The 15,113-nt window shown below is 41.9% G+C and overlaps 1 protein-coding gene across 2 annotated transcripts in view; it reads right to left on the bottom strand.

Annotated features, from left to right (window-relative positions):
- The window catches only part of csmd3a (CUB and Sushi multiple domains 3a), a 579,356-nt gene that overhangs the window by 325,529 nt on the left and 238,714 nt on the right, over positions 1–15,113 (bottom strand). For both annotated transcript variants that reach the window (XM_067447773.1, XM_067447774.1), the window contains exons 19-21: positions 11,489–11,605; positions 6,286–6,501; positions 225–413 (exon numbers count right to left, since the gene is read on the bottom strand). In XM_067447773.1, coding sequence (XP_067303874.1) covers positions 225–413; positions 6,286–6,501; positions 11,489–11,605 — 522 coding nt within the window. The remainder of the gene's footprint in view (positions 1–224; positions 414–6,285; positions 6,502–11,488; positions 11,606–15,113) is intronic.

The raw sequence follows: 15,113 nt of genomic DNA, 5'->3' as shown, positions 1-15,113 counted from the left end.
TCTTGTAACGAAGTAATATTTGACCAACAGTAGTTTTACTTTAACTCAAGTAATGAAGTTGTGTACTTTGTCCACCTCTGATAATAACAGTAAGTAGTATATTGTGCAGTATGCAGTAAGTAGTACACTGGGTTTCCATTCAGAGCACCGCTGAACTCGAAAGCAACCACGGAGACTTGTCAAACTCTGGACGTCCAAGCGAAGGAGAGCAGCTGACCACGTACCCACACACCTTGGCAGAGGTGCACTCCATATCCGCCGCCCGCCGCCCAGGCAAGTGATTTCTGGAGCGCCCTGCAGCCGATAGCCAAGGTCACAGGAGAACGCCAGGCTGTCGCCGATGCCAAAACTGCCACCGCTGTGCCTGCCAAACTGGGGCACGCCAGGGTCCTCACACGGCTCCAAATCATATTCTGAGAAGAACAAGCAGGCAGAAAGTTTCACTAAAAAAAATGCTCTTACTTAGTTTTTTTCTTTCTTGTTTCCAGTCCAAATATCGAAATATTCTTAAATCAAGATGCATTCACTAGATAAGTAAAACGACATAAGATATTTTTTCTTGTTTTCTGGGCAAAAAAAATTAAATGAAGTGAGTTTTTGCTTAAAACAGGCAAAATGATCTGCCAATGGGGTGAGAAAAATAATCTGATTTCTGATTGGGACGGAAACAAGAAACAAGATTTCAATCAGAAATCAGATTATTTTTCTCACCCCATTGGCAGATCATTTTGCCTGTTTTAAGCAAAAACTCACTTCATTTTCAACAAAACAATGAAAAATATCTTTTGTTATTTTACTTATCTAGTAAATGAATCTTGATTTAAAAATGTTTAGATATTTAGACTGGAAACGAGACAAAATTACTGAGTAAGAAGAGCAGTTTTTGCAGTGTTCCCAGTCGACCTCATTTGATGCATTACGTCAGGCTGAACTTCATTGTGTGCTAAAAATATAATGAATCTTGTAGGATGTACACTGTAAAAACAATATTTAAAAAATAAGTTACCTAGTTGCTTTAAAAAAATTATTAATTGATATAAATAAAAAATAGTTCATATAATGAACGTTTTTGAGATTTGACAACCTTTATTCAAATATTATTAAAAGATTCTGTAAGCATATTGGGTAAGTGTGTGTGTTTTATTTGTGATGACGCAGTGAAACATGCCGAATAGTGCTATTTTCATGATTTATCACATATGTGGTTCAGATACAAAAATATTTTTATCATAAAAACATTTTATCAACTAATTTTTATTTTATTTTATTAAACTCAAAATTTTAAGGCAACCAGGTTGCTTACTTTTTAAAGTTAAACCAACAATATTTTTTTTTTTACAGTGCAGGATATGACATAATTAATGTAAACGAAAGGTGTTATTGATACAAAAAGGAGTTAGTTAAGATCTCTGGGTCTGAAACCTAGTTAGTTTTATAATAAAACCTACTTTTGGCAATACTTTAGTTATAATGGTATTCATAATGAATGTTAAAATGCATTACATCTTAATTAAAAGTTGTATCTGAAAATAGTATCTCGGTGTGTGTTTTATACTTTCTAATGGTGTGTTTAATGAATAGATAATATCATACAATTATTCATGAGATCATAATAAGGTGCATAATTAATACATTAGAATACTTTTATAATGCATTATATATAAAGTCTTTAAGTAAAAGTGTTAACTAATGTTCTTTTGGCCAAATTTCAAAGCATCCTTTACAGAGAAAACAACATGACAATCCCATGATGCACTGCAAAAAGAAATGCTCAAAGAAATGCTAATCAATATCAAAAAGCATTGATAAAAAAAAGTTTAACAAAAAGGACTGTGTGTTTCTATGCTTTATAGCTTTTCACTTCTACAATAATCTTGCCAAGTTTGTGCTGCAAAGTATTCACGATTTATAACAATTTGAGATGGACATTTCATTCACATTTTCTATGCCTTTTGTGAAACTCTTGATGTTGTTTTCTGGCTCTACTAGAGCAGGTTTTCCTGCTTGAATGTTGATTATTTCCTCATATTCTCCATTTTTGCGGCTCCTCTCTTCCCAGTCTGTCAGTAACTCTGTTTAGTTCCTGTCTCTATGAAGCCCCTCCTCCTGAAAGCACACTGTGCTCTGATTGGTCAGCTTGAGCAGTGAAGCCCCTCCTTCTGAAAGCACACTGGGCTCTGATTGGTCAGCTTGAGCAGTGAAGCCCCTCCTTCTTTCAACACACTACTAACTAACTCAACCAGGCCCCGCCCCTTTATTCTGCATATTAATGATTATAATGAGGAATATTATGATGTGTTTGTTCTCAGAAGAAACTCAAAACTACAATGGCGGCGTTTCAGGAGTTCAGAAACACTGACTCTGATATCCTCCACCTGGAGGCACTTTAATGACTTTAGCATGGTCTTAATATTCAAATAATGTCTGGTTTAATATCATATCATGATTCATAGAGTAAACAGACACTGAACATTTACCCTGGGTTATCTTCAAACACTCAAACAATCCATTAGAGCCAGTGTAAATCATTTACACATGTAAATGAGATGCAGAATGGGTTTGAGTTGGACCAAACTTCAAATGCGTGACAGCAAAGCGACGTGCATTGCTTTGTTTGCTCTTATATCGCCATATTCTAATCTAATTACAAACACGGATGTGTTCAGCATGTGGACGCTTGTCCCTCTGAGACTCTGTAGAAAAACAGATTTCATATTATGTAAAGATATCAGTTCTCATCTCTGTACTTTCACTGCTAAAATGCTAATGGTGGAAAGGTTTTGTGTGCAGTTTCACGCCTGGTGTTTTTTGCATTATGCATGTCTGCTTCTGTCAATCCCATCAATATTCAGTATTCAGTAAAGGTCAAGCGCAGTTTTCACCAGGGAATTTATATTAGGCTAATACAGGAACTTGGCTTGTGGATAATTGTATGGGTATTCATAACTCTGGCCCTTAATTAATGCATATGATGGCTCAGTAAACACGAGCCAAACCCTATGGGCTCTTCACAGCTTGGCTTTCTATCAGAACGGCACATCCTCTAAACAAACTGAATCACACCGAACGCAAAGAAAACATGAAAAATCTGTCCAACTGGAAACACTGTAACCAGTGTTAGACGACTTGTGTCGCTAAACGGCAATTAATATTAAAAATATATTGCGTGGCAGAGAAAATGCTGTATTACTGTCACTACAAATAAAGCTCTTTCTAATTATACTATGTTAGCCACTCACAGCAAATCAAGAAAACAAGAGACTCAAACAATAAGACTATTCACTATATTTATAGTTTTGTGACGCCTGCCTTTGCACACACATGAGCTTCCCATTGTTAATCCTGTGGGTTTAATATGGAGTCGGCCCACCCTCTCTAACAGCTCCAGCTCTTCTGGGAAGGCTTTCCTCAAGGTTTAGGAGTGTGTTTATGGGGATTTTTGCCCATTCTTCTAGAAGCTCATTTGTGAGGTCAGGCACTGATGTTGGACGAGAAGGCCTGGCTCTCAGTCTCCGCTCTAATTCATCCCAAAGCTGTTCTATCGGGTTGAGCTCAGGACTCTGTGCAGGCCAGTCAAGTTCCTCCACACCAAACTCCTCATCCATGTCTTTATGGACCGACGCTTTGTGCACTGGAGCGCAGTCATGCTGGGACAGGAAGGGGCCGTCCACAAACTGATCCCACAAAGATAGGAGCATGAAATTGTCTAAAATGTCTTGGTGAAGCATTAAGAGTTCCTTTCACTGGAACTAAGAGGCAAATCCCTGAAAAACAACCCCATCCCATAATTCCCCCTCCACCAAACTTTACACTTGGCTCAACACAGTCAGGCAAGTCCCGTTCTCCTGGCGACGGCCAAACCCAGACTCGTCCATGGGATTGTCAGACTGAAGCGTGATTGGTCGCTCAGAGAACACGTCTCACTGCTCTAGAGTCCAGTGGCGGCTGCTTTACTCCACTGCATCCCACGCTTTGCATTGCTCTTGGTGATGTAAGGCTTGGATGAGCTGCTTGGACATGGAAACCCATTCCATGAAGCTCTCTCCGCTGTTCTTGAGCTCATCTGAAGGCCACAGAAGTCTGGAGGTCTGGAGCGATTGAAAGTTGGCGACTTCTGCCATATTTTTGATATAGATAATCATCTGGTTACTAGAGCAAATGTCTGTTCTTAATATCAACAATTGAATTGTTACAAGTAAAAAATTGTATTTTCTATATCAATAATTTGACTGTCTAGTGACAGTGTTAACTTCTGATATCATGAATGTGATTGTTACTATTAAGAAAGCAATTTTAGATATCTGAAATGATATTGATATCAGAAATAACAAATCTAACAGGTCGAAATACATTTACCGATTTCAATAATTAACATTTCATCAGGTGACAATTTAATTCTTGATTTTAGAAATGTACATACAGCTCTGGAAAACATTAAGAGAGCACTTAACATTGAGAAATCCATGTTAAGTGGTCTCTTAATTTTTTCCAGAGCTGTATTTATACTTGTAAGAACTGTATTTCTTATATGTGAAACTAGAATTTCAGAAAGAAATATTAATTCTTGATAACAAGTACATTTGATTGGCAGCATATGGTGACATTTATCTAGTTAAAAGACATTTAGATATAAAGAATTATAATTTTTACCAGTTTAAATTTAATTATTGATATCAAAAACTCATATCCTGCCAATTAATTCAAGTCAAAATGGCCATATGGATAATGTAAGTGCACACAAGTTAACAAAATATATAACAATATATAACATAAAAAATCGTACACATTGTGCCTTCAACACGTGGAAAATGTTGTGGAGGTTGAAGCCAAGTTTTCCTGGAAACGGGAACTGCTTTAAAACGCTTCCTGACATAAACTCATATTCCTACTAAACAAACTAATATTTAGCTGTCAAACAGGTTTCTTTTCCACTTCCGCGCCACAAAAGGTGTATCAGCTAATTCCATTAGACGGCAGGCCAGTTTAACCCAGTGGCCGGGAGTCCGGATGATCCGGTGGGAATGGGGGTGACGGGAAACACAGCCCAAAGCCAGCTCTAATATCAGGCAGAAGTTCACCGTAGTCTGAGGAGGAGACTGACTGCCGGCAACACTGATAAGTCTCAGACTTTCAATAAGCCACTGAGACGAAGCTCAAGCTGTTGCCAATTGATTCCCTTTATCACTGTAACAAGCACCATCTATATCTAATTGCTGCTATGACTTTTCATAGAAACAGGCTTGTAGGTGCTGATGACGATCACTGCTCTTGTCCTAGAATAACCTTCAATATTATCCCCGCTACTAATGAACGGCAAAGGAAACAAAACGATTCTTACATAAATGACTGCATTGTGAGCAAAATCTTTGTGAACGCTTCATGCCATTCTAGGAAAGGAAGGGCTCGTTTTTTACAGGTACAAAGGGTTTGCAGCCCAATGTTCAGGTAAAATGTCACACTGAACTGATCATGACAGTTCATGCCATATTGGAAAATTCCTTCTTTGCTGAGAATGTCTCTCACATTGAATTGAAATGCAACAATTTGCAGAAAGCGTGTGTGTAGCGCAGGGGATTTCTATCAGAGCGACGAGTCCTCCAAACAAACGCCAGCCTTAAAGAAATAATGCCGAGAATCTTAATAATGTTCGGCTCTTTTTGGAGCTTAAATGGAAAAGATGGATTTAAAAATTCTTTATATAACAGCATATGGGTTTGGAATGACACATTTTTTTTAAATAATTGTAATTTTTTGGACAAACTATATAATTATACAAAATATATACTATTCTATGAACTATGAAACCCAGCATTATTTTAATTCAGACGGACAGATACAAAGATGGATGGATGGATGGATGGATGGATGGATGGATGGATGGATGGATGGATGGATGGATGGATGGATGGATGGATGGATGGATGGATGGAATAAACGATAGATAGATAGATAGATAGATAGATAGATAGATAGATAGATAGATAGATAGATAGATAGATAGATAGATAGATAGATAGATAGATAGATAGATAGATAGATAGATAGAGACAGACAGACAGATAGAGCAAACACATGACAGACAGACAGACAGACAGACAGACAGATAGATAGATAGATAGATAGATAGATAGATAGATAGATAGATAGATAGATAGATAGATAGATAGATAGATAGATGGATGGATGGATGGATGGATGGATGGATGGATGGATGGATGGATGGATGGATGGATGGATGGATGGATGGACGGACGGACGGATGGATGGACTGAGAGTTTCTGTCACCTGAGAAAGAGATGTTGAAGCCCTGGAAGGAGATGGAGAAGTCTGAGATGAAGCGCAGCTGGGCCCTGAAGTCTCCGTAGAGGCCGGCGTTGAGCGGAGCGGGTCTCTGGGATCCGGTGAGCCGAGCCAGGGGCCGAGAGAAGCTGCCATTCTCCGTCAGCAGCAGATAATCGTGGTGATCCTCCAGGTGAAACGCGTGGAACGAGAACTGCACACCTGAGCAGACGAGCACACAAACATTACTCTTGGAAAATTTAACATTCATTCAGGAAGGATGCATTGCATTTGATCAAAAGTGACTCTTAAAGGGTTAGTTCACCCAAAACTGAAATGTCTGTCATTAACTCGTCTCCCTAATGTCGCTCCACACCCGTAAGACCTCCGTTCATCTTCACACACAGTTTAAGATATTTTATATTTAGTCCGAGAGCGTATGCAAGTGTATGCACACTATACTGTCCATGTCCAGAAAGGGAATAAAAACATCATCACAGTAGTCCATATGAGACATCAGTGGGTTAATTAGAGTCTCTTGAAGCATCCAAAATACATTTGGGTCCAAAAATAACAAAAACTACGACTTTATTCAGCATTGGCTTCTCTTCCGCGTTTGTGTTCAATCCTCAAATAAAGATTCAAACGGTTATGAATCAGCGAATTGATTCATGATTCGGATCTCCAATGTCACGTGATTTCAGCACGCGATCCGAATCATGAATCAATTCACTATTCACAAATGTATTTTGGATGCTTCAAGAGACTCTAATTAACCCACTGATGTCTCATATGGACTACTGTGATGATGTTTTTATTCCCTTTCTGGACATGGACAGTATAGTGTGCATACACTTGCATACGCTCTCGAACTAAATATAAAATATCTTAAACTGTGTGTGAAGATGAACGGAGGTCTTACGGGTGTGGAACACAGAAAAATAGGGTGTCAGAATTGTACCTTTAGGGGTACAACAGCTTGCGACAAACTGTTGTACCCCTAAAGGTACAATTCTGACACCCTATTTTTCTGTGTGAACGACATTAGGGAGAGGAGTTAATGACACACATTTCATTTTTGGGTGAACTAACCCTTTAAGACATTTATAATGTTACAAAAATAAGTTAATTCAACTTTAATCACAGGAATAAATTACACTCTACAATATATTCACATAGAGAACTGATGATTTACACTGGAGGAATATTTCACTGCTTTAATGTTGTTTTTGCTCCAAATATTACAGACCCAAAACATATAAAAAACATGAGCATAAACTTCCCCCAAAGCATCTGTTGGTAACACTTTAGAATAATGGTCGTTAATTAACATGACCTAATAATGAACTGCACTTATAAAGCATTTATTTATGTCTGCTAATGTTAATTTCAACATTTACTAATGCATTATTAAAACCTTGTTAACGTTAGTTAATGCACTGTGAACTAACGTGATCAAAACTATGAACAGCTGAATTTTTATTAATTAATGTTAACAAAGATGAACAAATACAGTAACAAATGAACTGCTCATGGTTAGTTCATGTTAGTTAATACATCAACTAATGACTATTATTCTAAAGTGCTACCCATCTGTTTTCTAACAACTTTCACCAAAGTTAAAATCCACTAATCCTGTCAGAAACTCACTGACCATGGTAAATCTACCATCAGACGTTTATCTAGGATATCTAAAGTGTGTTTTTTCCTCATGTAGAGACAAGTATTGAACGTAAGCATTCAATTAATAAAATACACACTCCAGCTCTTGGACAGATGCACTGTTAAAAAAAAATGTTGGTTTAACTTAAAAAAGTAAGTAACCTGGTTGCCTTAAAAAATTTGGTTTATTGAAATTAAAACATTTAGTTGATACAATGAAGAAAATTGGTTTAATAAATAGAAACTCAAAATATTATTGTATCTGAACCACATAAAAATGTGATAGGTCAGGACAATTTGGCATGTTTCACTGCATCATCAGAAATAAAACACAAACTTACCCAATATGCTTACAGAATCCTTTTTTAATATTTGAATAAAGGATGTCGCCCTTGCGCGGACGGCGGACCGCTGGACGACCAGACGGCCGCCCTGGAGGCAGGTGGCGTAAGTTGTACTCCCCTCGCTTTAGAGGGTTCAAGGCGTTTTATGCTGAGTGCACTGCTGTGGGCATTGTGTTTTAGGTCCACGCTGGCAGGCGCTGCCTGAGAGACTGCGCCGTCGCAGAAGGCTGCTATGGGCCGCTGGGGCGGACCGACTATAGAAGGCTGGCTGGCGGGAGACGCCAGCCGAGGCAGTCCGGGCAGTTAACTCTGGGTCAGGTGGTAGGCCTCAGTAGGCCTCCAGCAGCAGAAACCTCGTCATAAGTAGGCCCCTAACGGCCTCCCTGGGGATGAGTCCCCAGGTAGTGACTGGATACCCAGTCCTCATCAGCCAGCAGACAGCCACTGTCAGCCCGACTTTAAGGGCTCGCTGAGTTTCAGCACGCCTCACATGGCGTCCCCTGAGGGGGTGACCTAGGGTTCCGACCATTGGTTGACAGGATCTAGGCCGCTTTAGGCCTCCTGTAGGGTGAGCCCCGGTTCCCAGGTCTTGCAACAGTGTGCGTAGGTGTTAGCTAGGCGGCTAGCATGGTCTGCTATCAGGGACGGGCCGCTTCAGGCCGTCCTATGGTCGTTTCCCGGCCCTGCGGGGTTTCCGGTGGGATTTGCCATCGGATAAGCACCGTCTGTCACCAATCTAAAAGGGAACTGCCATTCGGCAATAGGCCTCTCCAGGCCGCCCTAAAAGGACCGGACTGTACGTAGGCATCAAACAGGCCTCCCTGGAGGCGAGCCCCGGGAACACAACAGCTCCCGACAGTTTGCACGTTGGCTGGCAGGAAGTAGGCCGCTCTAGGCCGCCTGAGGGTGAGCCCCCGAGCTGGGACGCTCGGTAGGCCAGTGTATTTTGCTGTCAGGCCTTTTTGGGCCTTTTTGGGGAGGGATTCCCGGACCAGGTCTCGGTGACAAGCTAGCTATTAGCATGGGTGGCTTCTGGTGTTATAGCCTCATGAGCCCCCTGAGGAACCAATAGAGCCACCTTCCTGCAGGCCACCTGAGGGTGAGCCCCGAGCTGGGACGCTCGTTAGGCCAGTGTATTATGCTGTCAGGCCTTTTTGGACCTTTTTGGGAAAGGATTCCCAGACCAAAGGTCTCGGTGACAAGCTAGCCATTAGCATGGGTGGCTTCTGGCGTTATAACCTCATGAGCCCCCTGAGGAACCAGTAAAGCCACCTTCCTGCGGCTCTTAACAGCTAACAGCTAACAGCAAACACTAACGTGCCGGGTGGAGGCTCCTCATTGCCTCCCTGGAGGGGAAACGGTTCCCTGGAGCGGGAACGTATAACTGGCTTTGGGCTGACAGCTAGCGGCTGCCCGCCGATGGGTCCCGGCCTGGGCCGGTATAACTCTAGGGCGGGCTCATGCCCTAGCACAACGAGACTCCGTTTCTGCTGCGCAGGCCCTTCAGGACAGGGACTGGCTAGCCTACAGCATGGGTTACCTACCAAGCTGGCTTAAGAGCTCCCCTCATTGAGGGTCGTCTGCGAGCTTACGGCCGCTTGAGTCTGATCAGACGGGCAGGCCCCCTCGGGGCCTCCCGGGTAGATCAGTCCATAGGCCTTTTTTAGGCCTCCTGAGCACCCCTATAATAAATGTGTTCAGTAGATCCTAGGATCGAGCAGAAGAGACTCCCCTCGATGGCAAGGGTAAGAAGCACTAAGCTGAGTACTGCTCTCCAGGATTCCCGTCTCCGAGTTCCGGTCTGAGGAGGACATTGCCAGTTTGCAGTCCCTCAGCCTGGATGCTCATGAGTAAGAGCGATGTCCGGAGGCTCTGTTTTGACAGACAGGGTTGGCCAAGCTGGGGTGTCCCACAGAAGTGATGCCAGGTGAGGCCTCCCTGGTGGCATTCGGTGAAGGTTTTTCCCGAATTAGTGACGGCTGGTAGCGCCCTCGGGTCCCCTAGCCACATTCCCTTAAGGGACTCCTTCCTTCGAAAGTAGTAGGTCCCAGGCCCTCGAGCAAGCCGAGAGTAGGAAACCTCAGTTAAAACTTGTTTAGGTTCTCTCTTAGGCATATAGCTTGGGCTATGACCGTAGGGAATGATGTCACTGGCAGCCTGTGTGGCTAGAGGGGGAGTGGTTCAGACTTTCCGCGAACACTCGTCCAGGCAGTTCTCACTGCCAGTAAGGGGTGTGCACTCCCCTCAGCATGGCGGCGTGGGTATATCGTTCCCCGTAGCGTCAGCTGACGCAGCGCGAGTTCCCTTTCGAAAGGGAACGTCCCCGGTTACGTATGTAACCTTAGTTTCCTGAGAACAGGGAACGAGACGCTGCGTCACATGGCCATGCTTCAAGGTGTGCCTGCCCACAGTCCCTTCAGACGAAGCGGATGTTGTCATGTTGGCACGGTGCCTTTTTATACTTCCTGGTCGCACGGTGATGACATCACCAGCTGCCGACGGTCAGTAGGATTGTGATTTGATAGCGATTTCAGACACCTGTCACGCTGAAGGCGTTCCCCGTAGCGTCAGCTGACGCAGCGTCTCGTTCCCTGTTCTCAGGGAACTAAGGTTACATACGTAACCGGGGACGTTAAATGAACTCAAAATTTTAAGGCAACCAGGTAAACTCATTTTTTACAGTGAAGTTATTACAATAATTATATTTGACAACATACATTTAATATATATATATTTTTTTTTTACAGTGTGTGAAATCAAAAGCCAGCTCTCATCTCCTACTGAAGAAATCTCTTAGACTGCAAAAAATGCTCTTCTTATTTAGTACTCTTTCCAATCCAAATATCAAAAAATTCTTAAATCAAGATGCATTTACTAGCAAAACGACATAAAAATTTTTTTGCTTGTTTTCTGTGGGAAAAATATCAAAATGAAGAGAGCTTTTGCTTAAAATTATCTGCCAATGGGGTGAGAAAAATAATCTTATTTCTTTTTGGGACGGAAACCAGAAACAAGATTTTAATCAGAAATAAGATTATTTCTCTCACACCATTGGCAGATTGTATTGATTTAATTTTCAACAAAACAAGGAAAAATATCTTATGTCATTTTACTTATCTAGTAAATGCATCTTGACTTAAGATTTGTTAGATATTTAGACTAGAAACAAGACAGAATGACTGAATGTCTCCTGGGTGTGTTACCTTTGCCATGGCTGACCTCCAGAGTCCATGTGCAGTTTAATGAATTGGGATAAAGCTCGGGAAAGCCGGGAGAAAGGATGATGCCTTCGGGGCCGCGAACATCGCCTCCACACAGAGCTGCAGGAACACACGGGTTGAATCTTAACAAAGATCTGAAACTTTACAGGAAAAGCACAACTGCAGCGGTTCTCGTATCACTTCCATCGGCTTCTCTCGAGATGAGCCGAGTTCAGCTCAGGGATTTCAAAGAGCAGACTAACCTTCACCGGAAGTAGAAATATCACTGAAAGGTCAACGAGAGCAACGGGAAATTCCTCTACTTTGAGCTGTGCTTTCCACCTGCCTAGATCTCCAAAAAAGGTCACAATCGCTTTACGATGTCCATGAAAGTTTCCCTAAGAAAACGAGCAGATGCAGAACTCTCCGCTATGATGCCAGGATTGTACTGGAGTAATGTATTTCACTACAGATTACAAGGGATAGTTCACCCAGTATAAATGAGCCTGTGATGTTTATCTGCTGACCCGCAGGGTGTGTTTGTTTCTTCTGGAGAACACAAATGAAGATTTTTAACTCAGCCGTTGCTCGTATAATGCATGTCAATGGGGTGTATTTCTATGAGAGTAAAAAACACACAGACATACGAGTCCATATTAAACCCTGAGGCTCGTGGAGACACACTGATGCCTTAAGGTACGTTCACACCAAACGCGAATAGAGCGTCTGGAGCGAATGATTTCCATGTTAAGTTAATGGAAAGGCGTGTTGACACGCGTCTGGAGGTCCTGCAACGCGATAGACATGTTCCGTGCGGCGCGATAGACACGCTTTGTGCGGCACGATGGACGCGATTCCGCCTCATTCACACGTCCAGTTCGCGCAAATAACGCAAATTTGAAGCGAATTGAGCGTCTTGCGATAGGTGCGAGTGGTGCTTTTTTGTGCATTCACGCGTTTGAAGCAAATTCGTGTCTGCGCTCGAGTTGAAAAATTTTAACTTTGGCGTCAATTCGCGACGCGTAAACCAATGAGGAGCCTGCTTGCTGCTGCCACGTGATGAGAAACCCTGCATATAATTAAAAAATACTGATATTTAATGCTTTTCAGGTGATAATGTAGTTGTTTAAAACTAAAATATGTGGTTTACCTATTAAGACAGTGCCTATTTATAAAGAACACTCTTGCGTTTTTGGAGTTGTGAGCTCCAGACGATCTCCGGGCGCTCAGCGTTCGTTAACCCCAGCGAGAGCAGCCTTTCCTCGGCCAGTCCTTCTGGCGTTTGCCGCCGGCTCGGATGTCTCTGTAGAGGTTAAACATGACTTATTACACAGCTCTGTGAAATACTTGATTCTGATTGGTCAATCGCCCATTCCAGCGGTATGTTATTTCCAGATAACACACACCGCTCATCCGGGTACTGCGAGTTATCTTGACCGGTTCTACTTCTGTGCTTAACGCTGGCGCCATCTTGTGGCTTAAACAGCCGTGGGTTACAATGGAAGACTTCAAGGCAGGTTTCCTTTATAAAGTTTTAAATATGGATATTTTTCTGACACAAACGCATCGATTGGAATCAGAAGGCTCTATTAACCCATCGGAGTCGTGTGGAGCACGTTATTTGACGGACAGCTGCATTTAATGGACTTCAGAAACAGCTCCAACTACTGCTGGGATTAACGTTAGCCTGGACTTTTTAAATATAACTCTGATTGTATTTGTCTGACAGAAGAATGTCATAAACACCTATAATGACCTGAGGGTGAGTAAATCATAGGCTTGGTTTCATTTCTGGCTGAACTAACCCTTTCAGCATTCATTCTCAACATTTAGCAGCAATAGATAAAGGCTTAAAGCAGTACGGAACTGTTTTTCTTCGCGGAAGCTTTGCGTAAGAGCTAATAAAATATTTAATCTCAAGACAATATTTAGTGTGTAATTTATTTGAGACTAGTAGCCGTGTAATAAGCGGGATAATGTCCACCCAGCCGGTTGTTATCTCAGAATAAACCCCTTCAGAGTGACGCTCCGCTTCGCCTCGGGGTCCAGATCGCTCTGTCGGGGTTTATTCTGCGATAACAACCGGCTGGGTGGACATTATCCCTTAGATATACTTCGTCTTGTGTACATTTAATGGGCGATCTTTGGTCCAATTAATCTATTGTTGCCTACCAAATCATTTTGACTGAGGGCAAAGTGAAGTTTCAGAACTTTATATTTTATTTAAACATACATGCAGTGAAGATAATCCAGGTAGTGCGTTGGCTGAACCATATGTGTGGCTGTTAATGCTTAATATATTTCACCTGGAGCGCCTTTAACGCGCGTCTATTTCCCTTCAAATGGTCGATTTCTATGCGCGTCCAATTAGCTGCGGACGCACGAATGGATTCAAAATGTCAAACTAGATGCGGTAGACGCGATTTTGACGCTCAATTCGCGTTTGGTGTGAACGTAGCGTTAAGACATGAAACGATCGCTTTCTGCCAGAAACACAACCGTATTTTTGTTATTTTTCACCTCATATTAGACGAATCTCATCTAGTGTTCCCAGCGCCATTACTTCTGCTGAAGAAGGTCTACCAGGGCGATCATAGATATATAGCCCTAGCAACCGTACAAACACATAAAGAAGTCATATCTCAGCTCCAGAACATCGCACTGCATAACCTGTGAAGCTAAAAAGCAGATTTGTGTCTGAGATTTCTGCACTCAACTGACGAGTTATCTGGGAATTTTACATCAGTATTTGCTTCTTACTCAACAAAAGCATCAGCCAATCACAGGGGACACAGGGAACAACTCCAAATCACGTTTCAGCTCTTGTATTTGGTCATTTTGTCAGGTCAAACAGTAATTTTACAGGTTGGCTCAATGATTCGATAAGGTTGATAACCATCAGTGTCCCTGAGACGACCGATTTCTGATGCGTTTCCTGTCTTGTATTACTCACGGCAGTCTTTTAAATGTTCTGCATTCATCAATTTTCATGCAGAAGTTACATGTGCCTTTAATCCGCGACGTTAGCTCACTGCGGTGATCGCATTTTCTGCTTTCTCTGCACTCTAATTCTGCGTAGGGTGACCACCTGCTAATAAGCTCAAGGGGGGACAAAGGGTATGTTTCTGAGGGACAATGTGGGACACTGCCACCCCACGGGCAGACGGGCAGATAGTGGTTTACCCATTTCTAGCACATAGCACCTTACATGGTATATTAATAATGCCCTATTCCCCTAAACATGTGTAGGCTAATTGCTGATGTATGCTCATGAATAGGCCAACCAATGTGTATTTTTGACATAATATTTTGAACATTCAATGAATCGACAGATGCACTTCCACTTACAGTTTACTTTAGCTAATTTACTTTACTTATTTTTCATTACAATTTATTCACTTTAAATAAATTATAATATCAAATTATAGGATTAGCACAATTTGTAGTTGCTCAACACCACAGGAACAGAAAAATAAATAAATAGTTAAGTTAAAGTTAAACTAAAAGTAAAGTGAACTCTAGAGGTTCACGGAATGAGAAGGAGGGGAAGGATGGTGAACTTCCATGTTAGTATAAAGTCTGCACTGCAAAAAAAAAAATATTTCTTACTTAGTATTGTTGTCTTGTT

Source organism: Pseudorasbora parva, chromosome 7, assembly GCF_024679245.1.
Source record: "Pseudorasbora parva isolate DD20220531a chromosome 7, ASM2467924v1, whole genome shotgun sequence".
Lineage (NCBI taxonomy): Eukaryota > Metazoa > Chordata > Actinopteri > Cypriniformes > Gobionidae > Pseudorasbora > Pseudorasbora parva.
Note: the sequence above shows the minus strand (reverse complement) of the source record. Positions and strands in the feature narration are given on the sequence as shown.